Raw genomic sequence first — 24,669 nt, forward strand, 5'->3', positions numbered from 1 at the left:
CTCTAAATTTAGCAGACGACTCTTTCCATAGACAAAGCGAGATGTTGATTGGCTCCTTTTTATCCATCCAGGTTTACATGAAATAAAAAGATTCGAATTCTCGCAATTTGCAAACAACAAAAGAAGCTGTTTATTGTTTTGCCTAATGTAATTAAAAGTACACTGCGTTATTATATACATTTTCTTTTTCAAGTACACGATTTACTGTCTATAGGCATAGTATACGTAATATTTACATTTTTCTTTATTTAAGTTATTACTGTAATCATTTTTTTCTACATTACGATTATACTTCACTTCGCGTTTCTTGTCTGTAAATTGCTTTATGCATAATAGCGAGTACACAATCTTATCGTATATATATATATCTCTTTTTATATAAAACAGTCCCTGGTCAAAACCAATAAGATATATTATAGGATAATAAATTTAACAAAACTATACCTTTATTATTATATTACGCAATTAAAAATTAATTACTACAGTAAAGTATCGAGTGATAAAATACTATCGCAGCCTTCGTATTTGAGAGATTTCTCTCTCTTTTCAGCTCCTTTCAATAAAGGCGCACTGTCACACACTGTCGCCAACGAATAATAATACGCATTTCGTCTCCTGCGGAATAGAGGAGTTCTATTTTGTGCATACACATTCACGTATAATCGAAGAACCAAAGGCTACGGTAAATTCCGCCACCAATGTCTGTAGCTATTTCTTTCCGCCTTCGATGGATTATGTACTTAAGCAATCTGTTGAGAAACAACACTTTGCGCTTTCACACTTGCTCGAATGACAAACAGAAAATTATCTACATACAGATCTTCGTTGTGCGATCAATGGAATAGAAGAAAAAAACTGTGAACAATGATCGTGTGTCCACGCAGTTCTTTTTTTATTATTATTATGTCGCTACGCCGCGCCAATCGCTGGGGCTTCGTCTTTTATCGTTTCGAGATAGCAGTTTGACGTATTTTCGTGTCTCACTCGCCGGACACATGACTGTCTTGCTGTTGCTGCTGTTGCTGCTGCTGTTCGGAGTGCTGCATCTCGCCTTCCATTCTCGCCTGTCGTTCCGCAGCCGCTCGCGCCTGCCTACCGGCGCTTGAACGAAGATTCTTGCGTTCCGGTGGCGGTTCCACACTCAACCGCTTACCGCTACGCGCCTTCTTCGCCTTGGTGCCGCCTTTACCGTCCTCTTCCGCTTCCGACGCAACGGATTTACCACTATCACTTTTCACACTGGAATGCTGCGTCGACGGCGACGTCGCGTTTGCGGCCAAAGTTGTCGTCTCGTTCGCTTCTTTCTTGGTCGTTTCCGCGGGTGAAACGTTACTCTCTTCCGGTAAGGGTGGCTGGGCCACTTTCGTCGGTGTTGTTGGCAACGGTCTTGTCACCGGCTCAATCTCCACCGTCGGCACATCGTTGCTCGACGAGGACGGTTTCGAGCTCGTGTCCGTTTCGATACGCATTTTCTTCGCAACAGGCTCCAGAGTGACCTCGAGCGATGTTGGCGGCGTCGACAGTTGCTGCTGGTCAGAATTTTGATTGCCGTCCGTGCTGTTGCGGCTTCTCTTTTCACCTCTCGGAGTGTCCTCGATGTTTCGCGTGACCAATTCCGCGCTGGTTCTACTCAAATGCTCCAGAGCCTCCTTCATTTCCTGCTCCTTGCTCTTCCGTTCAGTTTTCTTTTCCGTCAGATCTGCCGCTGCCACAACATCGGTTTGCTCCGTCGTTTCCTTCTTTTCTGGTGGTGGTGGCGGCTGCTGTTGCTGCTGCTGCTGCTGTTGTTGCTGCTGCTGTTGTTGCTGCTGCTGTTGCTGCTGCTGCTGCTGATCAGCGCGGCGTCTCTCTTCGCTGCCGTGCAATGCTGCCAAATCCGTGTATTGTTGCAAAGTCACAGCCGGATCCACGGCCGGATATCTGGATGACTTCTTTTCAGATTCCTTTCGTTTTGTCGATGATGACGATGATGTCGATGATTCTCCCACGGCTTCACGCTGTCTCGAGGAAGAGCCGCTCGACGAAGCTGATTTTCGCACTGTAGAAGCGCTGGACGTCGGTGGATTCAGCAGGCCGCATTGGGCGAGACTCTCGTAGGCCGACGACATACTGCTGGGCTGCATGGAGAAAGGATTCAGTCCGCCCAGGCTCAATGGCGTGTAGAGAAGACTAGGATTCGTGAAGAAGAACGGGAGCGGCGTGGCGGTCTGCAGACTCATCGCGGACGAAGCGGATGAGGTTGACGGACCGCTGGACGACGATTTGCCGCTCGTTGTTGGTTGATCGAGTTTGTTGCTGCGTGACTTGCTGCTGTTATTATTGCCACCGCCGCCACCACCGCCGCCGCCACCGCTGCTGCCGCCTCCGCCGCCACCACCACTGCCGCTACCAGTGCCGCCGACATTACCACTTCCGGCGTTGCCACTTATACCGGATGAAGAGCTCGTGCCACCGCCATTTTTGCCGCCACTTCCGCCTCCCGCTGAACTCACAGCTGGATTGTTCGCGTCCGCCGCCGCTGCCGCGGCCGCTGCTGCATTGCTAGTCGCCGCTTGCGCGTTCAACGCCGCTTCCATGCCCGCCAATGTCGGCAAGCCCAATCCAGCCAGATTAGCGAATAACGAATTCGTCAAGCCCATGTTGCTTAGATTACTGAGACCGCTCAGCGCACTTAGGTTCGACAAACCGCTAAATGGCATCAACAGTGGATTGTTCTTCGGATCAAAGTTGCTCAGCGACAAACCTGAGAGCAGAGAGTTGTTCAGATTGCTAAGCGGGAAGTTGAGGCCCGACGCCATCGACGTGGTCGCCAGATTCGCGGAATTCGTCGATGACTGACTCGTAGGACTGGGCATCATGGGCGGTCTGCCCGGACTCTTGCCCTTGTTTACGCCACCGCGCTCATTAGCTGGCAGTCTCTTCTGAAGATCATGCGGAAGATTACCGCGTTCCTTTACCAGTTCCGCCCACTTTGGATCGACGTCAAACATCGGATTGTCCGCCAGCCATTGCCCGAGTCGTTTCAACTGAGGTGCTTTGCTGCCGGTAACCTGAAAAAGAACGGAAACATGATGTGTCCATATAGAATAAATTTAACAACGTTACATCTTTCTTATCGTAATAAATTGTGAAATACAATACAAATCTTACCGTTTAAGCAATTTTTAAAAAGTAAACGTTAAAAAATTTATGTAAAAGTAAAGCAGTTTCGACAAACCTTCTTGCCGGTTAATCGATTGATGACGGCGACGTTTTCTTCACCGGTGAGCTTCTTCCAATCCAGCAGAGATGGATCAACGCGCGGTCTACGTCGTCGAGGAGCATTCAGATAGTCCGCGCTCAATTGCTCCGATATAGCGCTTTGTTCCGCCAACCATTTATTTACCTTGGCCTCGTGCGAATACGAGCCGATCTTGGATGAGTACTCGGCGACTTTGTTGATGTCCGCGATCATCGCCTCGTAACTCTTTCGATGACTGCTGCTCGACGACGAGTGGGCCGAGTTGAATGCTTGCTGCTGCTGCTGCTGCTGTTGATGCTGCTGCTGCTGCTGCTGCTGCTGCTGCTGCTGTTGCTGCTGCTGTTGTTGTTGCTGCTGCTGCTGCTGCTGCTGCTGCTGCTGATGCTGTTGCTGCTGTTTCTTCAGTTCTCGATTTTGCTGTTCGGCCTGAGCCAGCAAGGCGGAGAAGGTATCCTTGTGCGAGTGCAATGACGGCGGTGGTAAAACGGTCGTGGTAGAACTCGAGGCTCGTGAAGATGGAATTGACGTAACTGTGATGGAGAATGGTTTCTGACTGCTCGTCGGAGGATTGGGAAGCCCGATCGGCGCCGAAGTCGGAGTCACGGTAACGTTAGGCGTAATTGTGTTCTTCTTACTGTGTTCAGGATAGTGGCTGCTTTGTTGCTCCTTCGCGGCGCTCAGACCCAGCACTATCTCGTCCAGCTTCCTGCGCTTCTTCTCCTTCCCGACCACTGGTTCCTCCGTAGGCTGATGAAGAATAAAATTACAATTTATCAAATGTAGAATGGTAAAAAATTAATAATATTAGAAAAATCCAAACATTACTCACGCAGGATTTCCTTTTCATGAGTTTGTCCAGCATACTGTCCAACTTTCCTTTGTTGCTGACTTGTTTATTCTTGTTTGGCATAGAAAAGTCTTGCACTTCGTTCATAATGTCCTTGCTGTTGTCAGAGCTTGACTTTGGATATCTAAAAAAGAAGATAAATATGCGTAACGATTGTAATATTTCCACACAAAAGACATTTGCAATGCTGTTGAGTTATTCAATTCGCAGCACCGACTCGCGCCGATTCAACACATTTCAATGTCTTACCCAGCCGACAGATCGATAGGCGTCAGAGTGCTCGATGTGCCGGGTATAACGGTCGTTTTTCCCGGAACGGTGTACTTTAGGTCAAAAGGTATGCTCGGCGTTCGCACTTGCTGATGCGCCGGGGGCGGGACCGGCGTGGAACGTCGCGATTCCTCGGATTGGGATTCGTCATTGATCTCCCAGGTGGTCGAGCCGGAAAGCACGACCGGTTTGCTGAGAGGCGCGGGCGACTGTGTGCTCAAGTGACTGCTGTTGAGAAGCGCGTGAAGCTTGGCTGCACAATGAGAAATGATGAAATGTAAATGCGACGCGACTAAAGCGACAACAATATGTTCGACCAAAATGTGTGACACGATTAGACATATAAAAGCGTCACGATGAAATTTCAAAAGCTCATACCTCGTTCAGTTTCTACGTCGATGGCAATGTGTCTCTTGCGTTTCTTCGAAGCGGAGATGTTGTTCCCGCTCGTCATAGACCTGGACACTCCGTGGTCCGTAGTGATCGTTATGACTTCCGAACATTCCTTCTCGTTTTGCGCAATGTCCGATTCCTCGCCGGCGCTAAAGTTGATTGAAACCGGCCATTCTTTGTGCTCTATTGCGTGCACAATGTGCATCAAACGAGCTTCGATCGCGTGTTCCTGAAAAAACGAGATGCGACTGATAAATTTGGCAAAACTTCCAGTCTTGTACACATGACTTTACGTAACAAGAGTTAAAATTAATATTTAAAAAATCACCATTCAAGGTGGTTTACCTTTGGCCATTTTATCGATGTATTGCCACAACCATGCGCCAAAAGCTGCACCACTGTTGGCTGCTCGCTTGTATTGTAATCCACCGGCTTGTCTCGCAAAACGAACGTGTCGATCTGCGTTAACCGCGACAACGGTTGTATCACTTCTAGATCCGGGAACATGGCCTTCAGTTCCGCAGCCTGGACACTGCACTTGTCTTCGATTTGGGATATCTTTGCTTTCTCTTTGGTAATGTCCGAATTCTTCGCTTCCTGTGTCTCGACCTCTTCTTTGAGCGGTGCGTTGTCCGGCTTTGTGTTTTTGTCGTTATCATTTTCGACAGGCGGCTCGGTAAGCTCAGCATTCTTTTCGACATTCTCGACTTTCTCTTTAACCTCCGCATCATTTTTCTCCGTTGTTTCAGTCGTGGCGTCTTGCCGAGATTGCGATTCCTCAGATTTCTCGGTGGATTCGATTTCTTGTTTGGCATCCTTCTCTTGAGACTTGTCCTCTCTTTCAACCTCCGTAACGGTAGAACTCTCCGCACTTTCTAAACCGGCTTCCTTCACAGGCTTCTCGTCGATCGACTTGGCTGTGCTCGTCTGATTGGCTTTGGTAGCGCTATCACATTTAACTGGCTCCAGTTCGCTTTTCTCCTCGCTCTTTACAACAACGTGTTCGACGTCCGATGTTCTCGCGACGGTGGTGATTGTCAATGAACTACCGACAGATTTTTCCTCCGATTTAGCCTCCGTTTTCACAATAGTCAATTCTACTTGACTCTTCTCGGAATCCACACTTTCAGACTTCTTGTCGGCACTTTGATCCTTGTCCTTTTTCGCTCCAACTTTTTCAATCTTTAAAGTTCCCTCGCCCTTCTCCAGTTTGACGAGTATCTCGTCTTTGTCAAACTTCAAGATATCCTCTCTATTTTCGATCTTTATCGTTTTCTCGGACTTGTCCATTTTAGGTGTCTGCGTGCTCGCGTATATCCCCCTCGAGAGAAGCTTGTGAAACGAAAAATCTGGATCGTTCATTATCGTGATGTCGGTACGTCCGAGGCCGTGCTTCGCGGCTCCGAGTAACAGTTCCTTGTCGTGTTTGCCCGGCAGCCACCAATCCGGCGTATCTCCCGACGGCTGGCACAACGAGAGTCGCTCCTCGAGATGCGGATGCGAGAGAATCTCTTCGCGAATCTTGCTGAGGAGGTCAACGCGATCGAGTATCTGCCTCGCTTTGGCAGGGCTCAGCTGATCCACCGGAACATCTGGAAAATCTGCAACGTCAACAAAGTCAAGTACTTGACACGCGGCAAAATCTTTTCACGCGCATATTCAATTACGTCGGAGAAACCTAATTGAATTGTAATTTGATCGTATGAGAAAAAAAGACCCAACGTACCTTCGTCCTCGTTCAGCTTGGCGTTACAGACTTTTTTGCACATCGCTCTAAACGACATGTAGTAATCCGTGAGATCGTTGTCCGTCTTCTTGTCGAATCTGGCGATACTTTTAAACTTGGTCCAGTCGTACTGGGCCTTCTTTCTATCGTAATTGACACCGTACGTGGACACCACTCGCAGGAACTCGCTCTCTTCGCGACGGGTCCACTTTGCCTTTTGCTCCTCGATACGAGTGCGTTCTCGTTCCTTCACTATAGCCTCCATCTTCTCTCTCTTTTCCATCTTCTGTAAACAAGGTCGGTGTGAGAAATTCTTCGTACAAAGTGAACGAGCGACAACCGGATTATCGTGTATACTAACCAAGAGATACATCGCTAATTGCTGCAAGTCCCATCCCTGCATATTCAAGGGCGGTTCGTGCATCATGCCGGTGTGATTCATGGACGTAGTCTCGCCCTCCATTCCCATCTTGCCTTTCGGTATGATTTTAACGTCCTCCTTTTTGTTAACGCTCCGCTGGTAGGAAGATATTACGCGCCGCAATCGCGTATTAAGATCCACCACAGACGGCCAAGTCTTTTCGTCGTCCGGAAGGAGGCAGTCGTTTCCGTCGTGACTGCCGCTGGCTTCCGGTATCGGCGTGTCCGCCTTACTCGAGATGGCGGGGGAATCCGCCGGTGTTTCTCGACTAAATTTGTCAGAATCCTTCGAATCTTTCGTCATTCCGGGCGATTCGCCGTCTTCCACGTCGTTCTCCAGGCTATTATCGTCCCTGCTGCTGCTGCTGAAATTTCGGAAATTCTTTTAATGCTGATGGAATAAAAATTATTTCAAATGTCTTTCTTCCCAAGAGACAAACAAGATACACACACACACACACTCTTTCTCTCTCATCACATAGTAATATTAACCCTTTCGTTCCCACTCTATTTGCATTTTTGTATCGTATGCATTTGCATTTTTGTATTTGGGAATGAAAAGGTTAATCGACATTATCCGATTTATATTTCTGTACAACTATCACATTCTGTGATACGGAGAAAACTAGAAAAAAGAAAACAGTATCTACTTTTGTTCAATAAGATGTGTAAAGGCTCTCGGATCTAAAATCAATGCAACGGCCGTACAAAGAGCTGGGAGAAGCAGCTCAATCCCGTAGTCGTCCGTGTGTAAACAATTCTAGTCCAAGAAGAATAGAATTAGACTCTCTCCCTTCTGAATTTTTGCTATAGGTACCATAGACTGCGTGTTAACAACACTTTTGCGTAAAGATATAAAGTTGTTAGGTCGTTAGGAGAGCGAAGCTAAATGAACATTAACATTATGGTCATTCTACCGCTGAAAATAAAAGCTGTAATCGCATAAACGCGCACGCGAGTGCGCGCGCGCGCGCGTATGTATTGTATGTACATACACACACATGTATCGTGAAGCAGCGGTGCAAGCGGCATATGTGTTAGAGGACAGTTAGGCAGCGCATGAGAGAAGAATGAAGAAGAGATAAACAAATGTGTGACAAATATAAAGAAAAAAAATACCAAGATACTCACTCGGCGGTACTCTTGTTCTGAGAGTTCTGGAAAGGGGGAGGACAGCTTGTAATGAAAGAAAGCGCGGGATCAGTCCTCATCTGGTCGTAATTCTCATAGCCGTGTTTGTAGCAGCCGACTATTAAGGATTTATCTGCCGTTGCGTCCCACCATTTCGCCGGTCGCTCCGTCAACTGTGGAGGGTCTATCGGCAACGCACTGTAGGGCGGTTTCGATTTACAAAAATTTGCCAATTTATTTGCGCGCCGATCAATGTGTTCATTAATTTCTAAAGAAACGTTCACAGCCGATAAAATTACCGATGTCTTTTTGTAAAAAAATTTTTTCCTTTTTGTGACAAATATGTCGTGACACGAACTCGTGTCCCGACTCACTAGGATTTCAAACGCTACACGCCTCTCCCTTCGATTACAGTGCACTGCTTAGCGACTAGTCCCTACATCTTACCACTTCTCCGTTGTAGAGCGTTTCACCATCCTCGCGCGACTGTTTTACGCGAGAGTATGCCTCTCGCGTACGCGCGTGTACTGCATGTTGTGTACGTACACAGACGTATGCGCATATAGGATGTGGGGAAACGATTTTTATATTAGTAGCGCAGAGGATAAAAAAAAAACCAACTGTGTGGTAGTCGTTTTGCTAGAGTTACATGGGTCAACGAGATTCGGCTCTATGAGCATTCCTCATACAGGTACAGCTCCCAGGATATCAACAAATACATCGCACATGCAACTATGCTAAGCTCCGTGGTAAGCACATATGTGAGTAATACACGAATTGACGTGATAGATGATAGTACCGCAAATTTGTGGCACGAAAAAGCGTGAGAAGAAAAGGGCGATGGAAACTTACCTCACGTGAACGCCGTCGGAGATGTGCTGGACCAAGTCGCCGATGATCTCGTGCTTGATGTAATACAGCATTCGCACGCGCAACAGTACTCTGCGAAACAAGAATCGATCGATGTAAATCAATCCCAAGACTTGGCCAAGCATCGACGTGTTCGAGTGTCAAAAAGTAACGAATAATAGTTCTAAACGTAATTTTCAACAAATAAGTAAACTGGCTTTGGAATAATTCACGAAAAAAAAGCGAATAGGGGAGGAAAATCTATATATGTACTTGTTGGCGTGTCGACTAAGATGCTTCCTGTAGTTGCTCTCGAGAAAGATGTCCCCGTCAAACTTCTCTGCGGTGCTCCAGTGATTAGGGTCGCTCGGTCCGCCATTGATGACCGATCCTCGGGTTTCTCTGCCCTCTCGGACGCGAGAGCCCTTTTTCTTCTGTCGGCTGTTCCTGCTGCTGCTGCTGCTGCTACCGCCACCGCCGCCGCCGCTCGCGCCGCCGCCGGTGTTCACCGACACGCTCTTCACTTTCTCGCCGTTTTCCATCGGCGTGATGAGCTCCCAGATGAAGCTGCGGATCTTCTCGTCGCCGCGATAGAAGCGCAGACAGTAGAGCAGGATGACGCGCGCGCAATCCTCAACGTCGACCTCACGCCAGCCGCGTCGGAATTGGCTGTGCTGCAGGATCTCTTCCCAGCGACCCCAGCCGAACGTAAGCAGTCCGCGCTCCACCTTGAAGCACTCGCTGCGTGCCCAACTGCCGTACACCACCTCACCTTCGCGCGGTACGTACTCGTCGTAGAACTTGCGCGTTTTCTTGCCGAACTTGTCGCGTCGCTTTTTACTCCTGCCGGATAGACCGATGCTCGTGTCGTCGTCACTGTTCTCGTCCGAGCTGTCCAACTCGGACATATCGACCACCGACTCGTCGTGACCGTAACGTTTGATCTGCGTTCTCCGTCGCGGCTCGGATATCACCAGTTCGTCCTCTTCCTTCTTCTCCGTCGTGTCGATTTCCGCCTTCTTCGCCCACTTCTTCCAAAAGTCGGGATCGTCGATGTTGATGTCGGATCGATTCGACGAGCACGCGAAGCTCGCCTTCGAGAACGTCGAGCCCTTCTCCGCTTCTATGGTGATAATTTGAGTTCTACGTTCGAGTATTTGCTCAATGTCCTCCTCGCAAAACTTGTCGCCGGCATTGTCGTCGTCCATGATGGCGCCGTAAGCACCTTTCTTCAGCAGATCCTCTATTTCCTTCTTCGTCAATTGTTTATTGCTGGGATCCTTGCCGCCTTGACTGGTGTTCATGGATTGTAAGATCGCTTTGTCGAGTCCCAACTTGAGAGAAGCCTTGTCGAACATCTCACGCTCGTACGTGTTGCGGCACAGCAAACGGTACACCTTCACCATCTTCTGCTGCCCGATTCGGTGGCAACGTGCCTGCGCCTGTAAGTCGTTCTGCGGATTCCAGTCGCTGTCGTAAATGATGACTGTATCGGCCGCGGTTAAATTGATACCGAGTCCACCCGCCTTCGTGCAGAGCAGGAAGACAAAGCGATCCGAATCGGGTTTGCTGTAACGATCGATAGCTGCCTGTCGTAGATTCCCGCGAATTCGCCCGTCGATTCTTTCATAAGGATACTTCTTGTACAATAGATAATCTTCCAACAAATCCAAACATTTAACCATTTGACTGAATATCAATACTCGATGACCGCTGGCTTTCAGCTTCGGTAGTAACTTATCGATCAGAACCATCTTGCCGGAGCTGTTCACCAGTGCGTGATAATACGCCTCGGAATCTTCTTTCTCCCCGGTCTTGTAGTCCAACTGTATCTGATCCTCGGCGCCGTTCAACAAGAATGGATGGATGCAACATTTCCTCAATTCCATCATCGTGTTCATGAGATTTGGAATGTTGGCCGACGTCGTGCCTTTCGCGAGAAACGAAAAGTTTCTTTCCAGGATGCCCCGGTAATACTTCTTTTGGATATTTGTCAATTCCACTTCGACGACCGTTTCCTCCTTCGGCGCCAGTGATTTCTCAACGTCCTCCTTTAGGCGACGTAGCATCATCGGTTTCAGGAGAAGTTGTAATTTTTGTACCTCACCTTCGCTACTCAGATTACCAAATTCCTTCAGGAACGCTTCGTTACTCGCAAACTGTTGCGGCTCGAGAAAATTCAACAAGGAGAACAGCTCATTGACATTATTTTGCAGCGGCGTGCCCGACAAGAGCACTCTGTGCTCCAAATTCAATTGTCTCAGCCCTTCGAGCAGTTTGCAATTTCGGTTCTTTAATCTGTGAGCTTCGTCTATGACGCAGAGTCGCCAATTGTATCCGCGTAGTTCATTAAAGTCGGTTATAATGATTTCAAACGTTGTAATTAGCACGTTAAATTTGACCAAATCTTTAATTTGTTGTCCCTTCTCGTTCTTGTAATAAACTTCGTATTCTTGGAGCATAGTACGACTGGCCGCACTGCAATTGAAAAAAACGTACCGATAACAATTTCATCCACACTTACGCGTACAGACGCGTGTTTAAATTTGTACGTAGTGAAAGTATACTCACGATCCATGATACACTACGACATTCATGTCGGTCCAACTTTCAAATTCTCGTTGCCAATTCGGGATGGTCGATAAAGGAGCTATAATCAAGAACGGTCCGCGAATTCCATACTTATAGACTGCATCGACGAACGTCAGAGATTGAATTGTCTTCCCGAGGCCCATTTCATCGGCAAGAATACAATTGTGTCCGTTGTACCAAGAAAACAGCAGCCAATTTAATCCTTCCAATTGATACGGTCTTAAACTGTTGTTATTCTTGTAAATCGGCGATTCCTCCAACTTGACCCAAGCTGTAGCATTGGGTTTCTTTTTTGGCTGAAATCACACAAAGAGTACATTATTTGGAACAGATAAGTAAATCAATCTTGAATATATCAAATGTATGAATTCTATTAAAAAAAAAAAAAATACACATACACATACACATACCTTCCACTGCTCCTTGGGTGGCACCTTATTAAATCTGACAAATTGTGCTATTTTTTCGGAATCAACGTCCTCTTCTAATTCCCAAGTGGAGTCCTCGTATTGCAGAGACCGCCATTTGACCAAGTAATGTCGAACCGTTTCCCCGGTAGTCGGATCTGTGTGGGTTGCTTCGTCCAAAACTCGATCCACTTCCACAAAGTCTGGATTGAAGGGATCATCCTCAGTCTGAGAATCAGAGAAAAAGGTAAGAATTTTGATTTGCAACTCGTGTTTTAAATTTTAATGCACATCAACTTTTAATGCTGGTAACTTTATATTGTATATTTGAATCTTAATATAATGAACATTATGTACATTTTCGAAAATGTTAGTGTTTTGTTGTTGCTTCTGCTTGAATCTCTTCAGTTTAGCCTGAATACGCTTGTCTCCTTTGTACATTTCCTCTTCCGTTCTCCACTCGCAGTGCAAGTATGAAAAATTTCGATATTTAACAAAATATTCTTCGACTTCGATAAACTGTGGCTTTGTCTCCACAACGGCAGCCTCGGCTTGTTTCGAATCCGTAGACGATTCTTCCGGCTTCTTCGCATCCTCCTTTTTCACATTGTCTATTTCACTCTTTTCCTCGTCCTCGTCTTCGTCTTTCGCACTTTCGGGCTTTGCTTCCTTCTCGGGAGCTTCTGCATCTTCCTCTTTCACAGGATTATCAGAGACTGTATTCTTGTCGTCAGCAGACTCTTCTTTATCCGCATTTCCATTCTTTTCCGGAGGTACCTCCACCTTTGGTGGTACAGGCTTAACTTCTCTCTTACCCATTCGAGAGCATAAAATATGTTGCACAACCATAGAATCCTCGTCGGTAGTGTTCTGCAAAATAAAAAAAAAAGTACATTTGAAATTATAATAATTTTGAAAGAAATATTAGCAATTCAAAAGGTACGTACAATGTATACAAAATTCGGTTTGTTGGGTCCGACCTCGCCGCCCTCAGCGGCGCCCTCCTTTTTAGCGGCTGCGGGCTTCGAAGCGTTTGCACCCTCCACTTTTTTCGAGACTTGTGCCTCTTGTATAGGAACGTCATCGTCTGAGAATCGTAACATTACATCATCCACGTACTTTTTACGATGAGTGTTTCTCGCGGAACGTCGCTTATTCATATCATCACCGGCTTCCGGTGACGGTGGAGGCGTCGCCGCCAGTTCTTCACCATCGGAATCTGGCGCGATGCGACTCTTGCGTTTTCTGCAGAAAGTGCAATCAAGTTACACGCATATACGATTGTTCATAATTAAAATTAAGAAATATGTATATATATATATGTATGTATATTATAATATAAAAAGTTATATTTACTTGGAACTTCTGGAAGATTTTCCTCCAGAAACTTTGCCTGCGCTCGATCGTTTTCTAGCCGCGGGCTTTTTCTTACTGGAGCTCGTATTTTCAGCAGTCGCCGTGGACGCTTCCGAGTTTTCCTCTTTCTTTTCTTCTTCCGGCGCATCCTCCGCTCCCGTTTTCTCTTTGCCCTCTTCTTTTACTTCGCCCGACAGAGGCTCGTTGGTGGAAGAGTCCACCTGTTCTTGATCACCCTGAATAGATGATTCGCAGACCTTGGTCTCGGTGTCCTTGACAGCACTGGAATCGGAAACGGCAGTTTCTTCGTTTTCACGTACGATTTCATCGTCAGCGTCCTCGGATTGATTGGTTTTTCTAGAAAAAAGCAGTATATTAACGACGCTGTTATGTACATAAATAGTATGGTATTTTCTATACGCAATATACTCACTTTCTGTTACGCTTCGTGGACTCCTTATCCTTATCTTTCCTCTTTCTCGCAACCTTCGGGGATTTTGGCTCCTTCGGTGGTTTTGGCTCCTTCTTAGGCTTTGGCTCTTTCGGCTCTTTCGGTTCCTTCGGCTTGCGCGGTTTTCGAGGCGATCGTGACTTTCTGCCTTTGTTCCATTCCTCTTCTATGTCTCCGGAAGACGGTTTGATATCTTCCGAGTCTGCAACGCTGTCCACGATATTGCTACTGTCGCCTGGAGTGACTTTATTATCCGACAAGGGTTGCTCAGGTTGTTGAGTGGCAGTGTTTGGCGCGGATGCCTCTTTATCGGCTTTCTTCCGGCTTTTCTTCGCTCGCGGCGTGCCTTTGCTGCGACCGCGTCCAGTGGTACTCGACACCTAAGTAACGCAATATTTATAAATACGACTCTTCCCGACGCGAGTTGACGAAATTGATTTAAAGAAAAGCCATTATCGCAGCACTTGTAATTTTATCATCTGTTATCACTATGCGTATCACACTCAAATAGCACTTTATGAATTATCTCTCTTCAGTTAATAATACTTATTAGCATTAGTAATTAATGATTGCTGAATAAATTTTTCGCATTAATAATCAATAGATTCTATAGATTTTTGACAAGTTTATTATTTTTGGACATATTAATTATATTTATGTCTGAATAAAAACTGCGAGATATTAAATTCTTTATATTATCGTAAAATTTATTGCAAATTTAATCCAGCAAAATTTAAAAATGATATTATTACCTTTGTGTTATAATTATCTTAAAATGCATGTTTTCGTAGCATTGTTGTGTCATTTGTATTCTTCTGACAATGCAAGCTACACAAGTTCACACGCTTGCTCATTCTTTTTCTCATTTATGTTAAAAAAATGTAAAATCTCTCTATGTAAAGTATATTATCAATTTTGTAACTAACAAATTGATCAGTCTCGTGACTATTTTTACCTGCGGGCTATCGACTACAGCAGCTGTAAACATCGGTGTCTGTAGTATGCACTGCGAACCGCCGTTGCACTGCTCGGTCGTCTCATGTTGCTGCAATGCCTGCAGCTTCTCCTGCAAGGCAACTATCTTTTCCTGATTTTCCGGAGCTGGTGGCATGCAAAACAATTCCTGCAACTGCTGTTGTAGCGCGGCTCGTTCTTGATGATGCGTGAGCGGTGCGCCGAAGCCACCCGCCGCAACGGGTGCTGGTGCAGGATTAGCCGGCATACTGTACATATTTGGCATGGTGTTGCCGGTGATCATGTCGCCTCCAGGAAGGTACTGTTATTCGAAAAAATAATTGATATAACAGTAGAATATTACATCACGGATGTATATCATAAAAGAAAGCGTTGATGTGTAATGTTTTCTGAATATTAATTGTAAAAAAAAAAAAGAAGAAAAATACCTGATGCGGTGTTTGCGAATTTGGTACAGGTACAGCGGCTTGATGCGGCGGCGGCGGTGGCGGCACCATCCCGGTCGTCTGACTGACCGTGGGTATCTGCTGAGCGTTCAAATGCGCGGATGACACCTGAGCATTTTGATTCTGTATCTGGGGTGCTGGATTTTGTATCGGCGACGTTTGCAACTGCGGCGGCATCTGCGGCGGAATCAGCGCAGCGTTCTGCGGCATCATACCGACAGGTTGAGATTGCATATGAGGCGGCGGCGGTGGCTGCTGCGCTTGCGACGGCGTCGCCGTCGTCGATTGCGCCTGCTGCGTAACGCAAGTCGGACCTTGCTGAGTCGACGGTTGTGCCAATTGAGGCTGCGGTTGCACCAACTGAGCTTGAGGTTGTCCTAATTGAGGTTGCGGAATTTGCTGCGACTGTACCGGCTGTGTTTGATTCAGCACGGCCTGTTGAGGTTGAGGAATTTGCGGCTGCTGAATCGGTGCTATCTGTTGCAGCTGTTGTTGTTGTTGAGCTTGCGGCATTTGCTGCTGCTGCTGCTGCTGCGGCTGTGGCAATTGTTGATTCATCTGAGTCGGTTGCGTCTGACCTATTTGCGACTGTTGCGACTGAGTAGGCGATATCGTTGTCTGAGGTTGGACTATTTGTGGCTGAACCATATGAAGTTGCTGCACTGGCTGCTGCATTGATTGTTGCACCGGCTGTTGCACCGGTTGTTGCATCGGCTGCTGCATCGATTGCTGCGGCGAGCAAGTGATAGATTGTTGTTGAATGTGTGATTGCTGCGGCTGCTGCTGCGGCTGTGTCATGGGTTGTTGCGTTGTACTACTCAACGAGGGCTGATGTACCTCTATATTTTGTTCTTGCGACTTTGTTTCACACACACCTTGACTTTCAATATTGGAAACGGGATTCTGAACAGGCGCAACGACCGTTTGTTGCTGCTGCTGTTGCAACGTCGCAGTTGCGCATTCCATATTTCCGCTCGTACTGGACGCTGGAAGAGACTGCACCGTCTCGATCGGAGACATAGTTGCCGATGTAGGAATATTACCCGTCGTCGATGCGTGATCCAAGGACAGATTGTTCTGCGAGTTATTTTGCGCCAAGGTATCAACTTGCGGTGGGCCAAGTTGCGCAGTCGCGTCCGGCTGCTGACTCTGCTGAGCGCTTTGATGCAAAGAAGACTCAGGCTCTGGTTGTTTCGGGATTTCGACAGGATTCTGCACGACGTTCTCCGTCGTCGTTGTCGGTTCTCTCGTTGTCGTTGTGCTCGTTGTTGTCGTTTCTGCAACGTTGTGCACGGTAGACTCTGGTGGTCCGGTGACTGAAAATATCGGAGCGCTCTGCTCGGATACTATCGGCGCCTGCTGCTGAGGGTCCATTACACTTCTATCTTCGTTAACGCCAATACCGGGCCTGATTTGCGATTGCTGCTGCTGTTGCTGCTGCTGTTGCTGTTGCTGCTGCTGTTGCTGCTGCTGCTGCTGCTGCTGCTGCTGCTGCTGCGAATGCGGTTGCCATTGAGTGGGCATCGGCATCCTTGGTCCTGTGACTTGAGCCGGCATGGGACTCTGCGTCGGTTGTGGCGGCATAACACTCGGAGTCTGCGACATTGGCGGACGCGTTTGGAATTGATTGTATTGATCTGGAGCGGAAACATTAGAGTTCGACACGGCAACTCCCGGCATCACCATCTGCTCCAATGCCTGCAGTGTGGTTTGCTGTTGCTGCGTCGATGGATTCATCTGCATGGGTGTAGGCGGACACGGTGACACCGACATCGCATTAGGTTGACCACCCTGCTGCTGATGAGGAAGCTGCACGTGGGGATGTGGCGATAAAGTCGTGGGTTTGGCGGGCGACATGATGGGTCGAGGTGACATTTGTTGCTGCACTGCCGGCGGACGCGGAGACATTTGCGGCCGCGGCGACATCTGCGGCGACAGTTGCGGAAATGCAGCGCGATACTGAGGACTCGTCGAGTGCTTAGCTGCCGCCGCCGCCGCCGCCGTGCCAAACTGTTGCGGCGGTGGCGCCGAATGCTGCGGTTGGTTGAACATTGACGGTGCGTGATGAGGATACTGAGGATCCATCGTCGGTTGTTGTTGCGCATTCGGATGCTGAGGAGCGTGCTGAGGATACTGCTGAGGATGAGACGGATGCGGCTGGTGAGTTGGATGCGTCGGATGATGATGCGGCATTCTCGCCTGAGGCGGTTGCTGAGCCTGCTGCTGTTGATGAATGGCGGAGGCGAAGCCGGGATAGCCGGGCGACGTTTGATACATCGCCGCCACCGAATTACCTTGCTGATAATGTTGCTGCTGTCCGACCATGTGTTGATAAACTCCGCCGGTCGCGCCGGCCTGCATGGATTGATGCAAAACCCCCATGTTGCCTATCATTCCTTGCTGACTACCGAAATGTTGTTGTTGTTGTTGCTGCTGCTGCTGCTGCTGCTGCTGCTGCTGTTGCTGCATCTTTTGATTGATAACGCCGGCTTGTTCTTGCTGATGTGAATACTGTGGCGGCATGTGTTGCCTATACGCGGTAGGCTGTGGAGCCATCTGATTGTAATGCCTCTGCATTTGTGGGTAACCACTGCCGTTACCCGGCCAGCCTTGCTGGCTGGGATCCATACTCATGTTGGCTCTAGCCATTGAGTGTTGCTGAGTTTCCATAGAATACATATTGTCATTGTAGCTAGGATACTGACCACCGCTGCCCGGATGAGGTCCCCTGTGCTGCTGCGGTGCAATATTGCGTGTCTGATTTTGAAAGGCGCCTGGCACCATGGCACGCTGAGGTGAGGCGCTATCGAACGTACCGAGATTTTGGTTAAACATACTGCGTTGCGACGGATTTTGCAATTGATTCGAGCCACCAAATTCAGATCCGCCGAATGAAGTCAATTTTTGTATTGGAGATTCTTGGGAAATGTTATAGGATTGACTAATGTAACTCCCTCCTCCATTAGGACCAGAATTCAGACCGTCCCTGGACACCGCTACGGAATTATTCGCAGACGCAGGATCGAAATGATCATTCCCTCCGAGATCAGGAAGAGCCTCGAGCATCGAGCCACTGACATCTTCACCAAACAGATCGTAGTCCATGTCTACGCTGAAGGACTCTTCACCCCCATTTCAGGCTTACGAGAATATTGTACGATCTCTTCTATAGCCAGTAACGTGCCCATGGTAAATTCACGCTCTCGCCCTCTGAAACAATCAAAATTTCATGTTCCAAATACTTTCTCCGACAATACACACTACGTTACAATGTAAAAGAATAACTAATCCTATTCTCGTCGAGGTTGATATACGCCAAAGGGGAAAAGCTATACGCTTATGGTTCAATTTCTCATAATCGCCATAACTTTTCCCCCTCGAAATATATCTCAATTTGCAATATCCGGCTATATTCTTTTATCAAGACCTTGAAATAGCATAAAATCTTATTAGTCATATTAAAGTAGACTGATAAGAGACTAGTGCGATTATATCGTGCAAAATTTTATATATATATGTTCGTAATTATTTCAATTTTATAAAAATAGCTTTAGCCCATTTTATAGATTCATATAAAAAATACGAAGAAAAATGTTCGTTTGAAGTATCCTGATTTTTTTAATTGTACGCAAGCTATTAGAAAAAAAGTATAGAAAGATAAGTGAGAAAAACATCGAGGCGCGATTACACTGAACAACTCGAATCAAAGCGGGCAATTAAACTATTAGCGCGACCCTATACATCGACACATTACTATCAGACTACTTGTTATATTCGTGTGTATAAAATTTAATGCATCGCACAATTAGTATCTATATAAATTATCGTAAATAACAACTACTAAACGCTATTTAATGATTTAACAATAAATAACTACGTGCGCATAGTGAAACTTTTAATGAGTCACTGTGGTGGCTTTTTACGCATAGTAAATGTTTCCGGAAAATTATTGTGGTGATTCTTCATAACGAAAGGGTTAAGACGCAACAAGAGAAATATTATCAATTGGCAATACTTGACTTTTGTCAAAACTGTGCAAAGACTGTGCACAACTACCGGCGTAAGTAATAGCGTGAAATCCTTACGTGCAACAATATGGCATTGCCGCTTCATAAATAAACATTCTGTCCGAATATATTGACGGTGGAAACTGATGAAAATCGACGCGATCGATATACAACGTCGAATAAAACGAAGAAGCGAACGCTGGGAAAGAGAAAAAGAGAGAGGAATAGCAAGCGGACAAAACAAAAAATTGGGGCAACAAACCTGATACATACTGACAAATGCAACGCGGCGCATGACAGAAGAGGAGAAGAGAAAGGAAAAAGAGAGGAAGAGGAGAGAATTCTCATGTCTCGGAGGAAAAGGAACAAACATACATTCACTCGACGAGTGCGTGAAAGAGCGAGATAGTGAGAGCGAGCAAGCAAGCGAGTGAACGAACGAACGGTCGAAACTGCACCGAACGAACAACGATGAGAAAAAGGGAAAAAGGAGGCTCTGTTCTCTCTCTTTCTCTTTTCCCCCTGTCTCTCTTTCTCCTTTTCTCCCTTTCACCCCCCCTCTCTCTCTCTTTTTCATCACAGCTTACGCTTGGCCGTATTTCATCGTCGCGTCTTTACAACCGTAAAGTGGAAAGCCGCTGTGTGGCTCGCTGTAGGGTTATGGCATACGTTGAAATCGGCAACGAGTCTTTTCACGAGCGCCTGATCACTCATACCGACGACGCAATGGCTCGATGACGACGAGCGAGAAAACAGGGTAGGAGAGAGAGAGAGAGGAGAAGAAGAGAAAGGAGGAAAAGAGAGAAAGAGAACGAGCGAGTGAGAAAAAACGTCGGGCCCGACGACCACGGAAAGTACGCCATTATCGCGGGCAAGAGAGCGCGATGCGGGAGAGAGAGAGAGAGAGAGAGAGAAAGAGAGAGAAAGAGAGAGAAAGAGAGATTTCCGTTCGGAGCCACCGCGAAAGAGAATTCATCGTTGTCGCGCGGCCACCGCGACGCTCGATATTCCGACATCGGGCGGCAGCGCGTCACTCCGCGTCACACCGTCTTTTGCCCATACCCAGCACTCTTTCCAGCGGCTGCACTTTCCTGGCGGCGACCAACCAATCAAGCAGATGAGACAAGTACACTGCCGCTTTGCTCTCCCGTCCCGCGAAGTATCTCACAGTCTAAGGACGACGCGCTGCTGCACGCCACCAGCGTTTCATCTATCTCAAAACCACCCTCACGCGCGCGTTCACACGATTTTCACTGGAAGTAGTAGCCTGCCGCGGCAACGGTGGCGGTACGGGGATCATCGGACGTGCAAGCGTGTCCGTAGGCTCGAATTATTTCACACATCTATATAATACACGTATATATCTCTCTCGCTCACTCATTCCCTCTCATACAAATGGTTCACTCACTTGCTCACTAGTCGCTCTTCGTCTCCTTCCCCACCGCGTGCGCAGGACTATTCTTCTCTTCGTCTTCGCTTACCCTGTCCTGTACCGTTCTACGGGAGGAGGTAAAGGAGGAGGAGGAGAAGCAGGAGGAGGAGGAGGTCGCCGCCGCCGCCACCACCACCACCACCACTACTACTACTGTTGCTGCTGCTGCTATTCCGCAAGTAAACGTACTCGCTTCCCAGAGTGTGTCGCCGGTGTGTTACGGCCAAGAGAACGAGCACCTCTCGCGCGCAAGCAAGCACACGCGCGGCGACGGCGGCGCAGGCCGCGCATACTATTCGCTCGACGCACCACCTGGCGGCATGCGCATCTCCTGATATATATATATATATATATATATATATACATATGTATATATATATATATATCATATATATATATCTTCTCGTGCATGCGCGCGCTACATTGTCGTGTACGTACCGGCTTGCCGTGTGCGTGTGTGGTGTGTAATATACGCGCCCGAGCACTTTCGGAAGGTGCGCGGCAGTCGAAGAGCCGTACTCGTAAATTGTTACGTCTATCCGTTTTACCTGCACTTTCCGCATTCAAAACGAAATATCCCAGGTTTCCGGGGATGAAAAAGAAATGAAAGCATAGTGAAAACGAACGAATCTGCTAGGTTTTATCTGTACATTTATTGCGATAATATGAAAATGATTTAGCTACTCGGAAGCAGTTTCAAAAAACGCATACAAAATGTAGGAACTTTCTTTACTTTAATTCTACTCTCTTTCGTTATCAAACTTTCTTGAAATTTTTATTTTTTCTCTTGTACCCTGTGAGATCTACTTGTTTCATTTCAAATACGAAAAATATAACGGTGCAAAGCTAAAAGAACAGACTTATTATCCTTTTCACGTTTTTCTTATCACGCACACTACAAAAGCGAACGCGTTTTCTGCAAAGGCGTCAGTAACGTCAATCTGATAATACGTAGATAAATACGGATGCGCCAATAACAACAAATTTGTAATTATTTCAATATATCAATGGAAAAGTCTCATTGCAGTACGTCCGTTTGGAAATGTAAAATAACAGAATAAACCTTGCAAAGTATTCCAAGTCTCTTTACGACGAAGAAATTTACGGGTGACGCGCGAGTGTGAATGGATGAGTTAGAAAGTGTGTGTGTTAGAGTTGGCAAATTTAGTGAAAGGATAGGTAACAACGGTGCAAAAGAGAAAGAGAGAGAGAGAGCGAGAAGGAGAAGGGGAGGAGAGACGAGAGAGAGAGAGAGAAAGAGAGCAAGAGAATATAACGCTATGGACGAATCACACTAGCAACGCATTCAGTATTCCATATCGAGGTAAAGGCGCACCGCGCAATTGGTAGCGGCAAGACAGGAGTCGAAATTACACGAGAAAGAGGACCAATCAGATTTTAGCTTATAAAGTCCGATAGCCGCGCATAGGATATTCGATTAACCAATCGTATTCCGCAGGTATCGATTCGAATACATCTCTCGATGTGCCACACTCAAATGGCAGCCAAATGCGACAACGACGGCAACGAATACAAAAGGTACATATGACCGACGCGACTGCAGGTCTTAACGTCACTTAACGGTTCTTAAATTCGAAAACTTTCCACTCGAGAGTGATCTTGATTTATAAAGAACTTATTTTCTCATAAAAGCAATTTCTCCATTGTAATCGATAAATTTACTTACTTTTCTCAACTTTTTTTTGGCGAAAATTTTAAATGCGACATCTAAAACAATCGTTACGCAGCATATTCTCATTTATCGTTTTTTGCGTGTTTTTAGAAATTCTATGCGATTCTCCTTTCCAATCTAAGATTCCAAGATTCCACAAGAAATCGCCGCTTACCAGCTGACTTCAGAAAATCCTATGAGAAACACGTTCATCAATCAAAAATCTTGTTGATATATACATGTGAATAATGAATTCGAAAAGATCATTTGTATTTAATACAAAAATATAACTGCATTTTGCATTATCCGCAATATATATATAAATCACGTTTTAAATAATCACACCAATCTCATGCACATCTAAAAAATATCCTATATATCTAATGTAAAATCTTGCAATATGTAATGCAATAATTTCAATAATTTATGCCAAATTTTTAAACACAATTTCGTTAAAATCAATAAAATAAAATTATAATTAACAAAATTTGATTATCATAATTGTAGAAAACCAGTGATAAGAAAACACAGATGAATGACTTATCCATTAAACAAAAGAAATAAATCGATGCAATTAACTGTGAAGAAAAGTCTTAAATGATCCGTCCTTAGTTTCATCGCGTATTGTATTTTGTATTTATGTTTTTGAGTATAAGCGTATATTGGGAGAAAGAAAAACTCTGTAAAACACATACAAAAAGCAAAGCCGAAAAGAACGAACTTATCGATAATAAGATCGGAGACACGATCGGTGAATATATTGCGTTTACAAAGTCTCCGGGCTCTTGCGGATAAATCAACAATTTTTTTCGATAATAATCCATAGAAAAACTTACAGTTGCACGAAAAGCGATCCCATCTTTTCTGAGGTTCCATCTAAAGAAAAGAAAAAACCCAAGGCAGACCCAAGAAGAGGACGGATGAAGAAACAGAGAACGAGAGCCAAACTACACAAATGTTCGCTCAATCGTTATCTTGGTGTCCATTTTGTTTGGTTTAATTACTGAAGAGGCGTCGGTGGTGGTAGTAGTAGAAGTAATGATTGTGCGATGGTGGTGGTGCTACTGCTGCTATTGCTGATGCCGTAAGTTACATTGACACAACACGACGACGACAATGGCCCTTCGATAGCTGCTGCTTCGGTGCAGCATCAAGAGGCATCCAAAAAAAAAACTCACACACACGCACAGAAAATCACACACGAGAGAATCGCGAAAGCGAATGATCCGAAACCAGAGCAGGAAAATGGATCCGCAAATGGTCGGAGTGCGTCGCGCGAGTATTAAAAGACCGAATCAAATAAACGAATCCGTTCACTGGCCACTTTCTTCACCGCGGCGGCGACGGCGACACACATTATCCATGTGTAACGTTTTACCTCGTCTCGTTGCACCGACCGACTCCGATTCGTTGCACACCGTAACCTAATTCCGTGGAAAGATCACAGCAATGTTTCGTCTCTGTACCTGTGCTTCTCCGTGCCGTCGTTTATTCTTTTCCATTCACTCGATTTGGCGTATGTCGTACGTACTTATGTACGCCGAGAATCGTAACGACGTCGCCACAAATCTTGCGCACTCTCAGCTCAGCTGCACTCTCTTTCCACGCGTTTATAAACGTCCATCTCTCCCTGTCAATTCGACGATACATACGCCAAAATACGCGACGATCCTCATCCTCGGCGCCGGACGACGCCAGTGCCACTCGGTGCCGCTGGCTCCATCGTGAGAAATGGCGTGAAAGTTACAACGGTCGGCCCCGAATTTTCTAACTGCTAATGAATTACAGTTTATGGAGGTTACGCACTGACACGACACGACGACGACGACGGCAATGGCCTTTCAATAGCTGCCGTGCAGCTTCAGCACAGTGTCGAAAAGTATAACGAGAGACAGAGCACAGAAATTGTATTTTAAATGCGTACACAATTAGATAACAAATAAAAAAACGTGTACCTAGAAACTGTACATCGACGATAGTGTGTTCCTAAAATACAAAGTTTCCAATTGGATGTTGAACGTCAGTCATTGAATGCAATGTAAATTCTCCATTATCTATCTCTACGATTGGTCTTTTTAACGAAAACCAGAAAGTGACTGGAAAGCACGTCGCCTATCATACATTTCTTAAACTGTGCTTTTACCTTGCACGATCGAAGAAAACTCGATTCATCGTTAAAAAAAAAAGAAAAAGAAATATCCTACTTCGCAAGCTAATGATCCACTTTTTTTTCTATATACACGCACAAAAAATTTCTTTTAAAATAAAGATGTACTTGATCACTACAAAGCCACTTTAAAATTACAGATATGAAAGAGCAAATTTATGAAGTTTAATTAAATGTGATAAACAGTGAATTTCTAAGTTGTTCGTTTCATGTATATTAAAAAATTTGCAGACCAATTAAAATAAACAAAAGTGCGATTGTGCAAAACTTATACTTTTTACCAGGAA

General features: G+C 46.0%; 1 protein-coding gene and 1 long non-coding RNA gene across 15 annotated transcripts; one reads left to right on the forward strand and one right to left on the reverse strand.

Annotated features, from left to right (window-relative positions):
* Nucleotides 1-106: 106 nt before the first annotated feature.
* kis (kismet) lies at nucleotides 107-24,162 on the reverse strand. Of its 14 annotated transcripts, XM_012371645.2 has the most exons (21): nucleotides 22,231-22,373; nucleotides 15,087-18,314; nucleotides 14,639-14,959; nucleotides 13,666-14,063; nucleotides 13,233-13,589; nucleotides 12,824-13,121; nucleotides 12,234-12,746; nucleotides 11,868-12,104; nucleotides 11,449-11,765; nucleotides 9,151-11,355; nucleotides 8,881-8,970; nucleotides 8,029-8,226; nucleotides 6,839-7,262; nucleotides 6,478-6,763; nucleotides 5,097-6,352; nucleotides 4,737-4,980; nucleotides 4,338-4,611; nucleotides 4,071-4,212; nucleotides 3,877-3,988; nucleotides 3,218-3,771; nucleotides 107-3,050 (listed from the first exon to the last, which is right to left on the reverse strand). In XM_012371645.2, exons 2-21 carry the CDS (start codon nucleotides 18,207-18,209, stop codon nucleotides 981-983), a joined length of 13,419 nt encoding a protein of 4,472 aa, XP_012227068.2. In that variant the 5' UTR covers nucleotides 18,210-18,314; nucleotides 22,231-22,373; the 3' UTR covers nucleotides 107-980. The 14 variants fall into 14 exon arrangements, with proteins under 14 accessions (XP_012227068.2, XP_067215155.1, XP_067215162.1 ...); XM_067359054.1 differs by lacking the exon at nucleotides 22,231-22,373 and adding an exon at nucleotides 23,052-24,162 and having other exon boundaries at nucleotides 3,218-3,988; XM_067359061.1 differs by having other exon boundaries at nucleotides 3,218-3,988; nucleotides 6,839-7,259; nucleotides 11,880-12,104.
* Nucleotides 20,722-22,539, forward strand: LOC137001072 (uncharacterized). Its single transcript, XR_010891217.1, has 2 exons — nucleotides 20,722-22,082; nucleotides 22,327-22,539. It is a non-coding gene; the product is annotated as an uncharacterized lncRNA (long non-coding RNA).
* Nucleotides 24,163-24,669: the final 507 nt, after the last annotated feature.

The sequence above is a fragment of the Linepithema humile genome, chromosome 7 (assembly GCF_040581485.1).
Source record: "Linepithema humile isolate Giens D197 chromosome 7, Lhum_UNIL_v1.0, whole genome shotgun sequence".
Taxonomy (NCBI): domain Eukaryota; kingdom Metazoa; phylum Arthropoda; class Insecta; order Hymenoptera; family Formicidae; genus Linepithema; species Linepithema humile.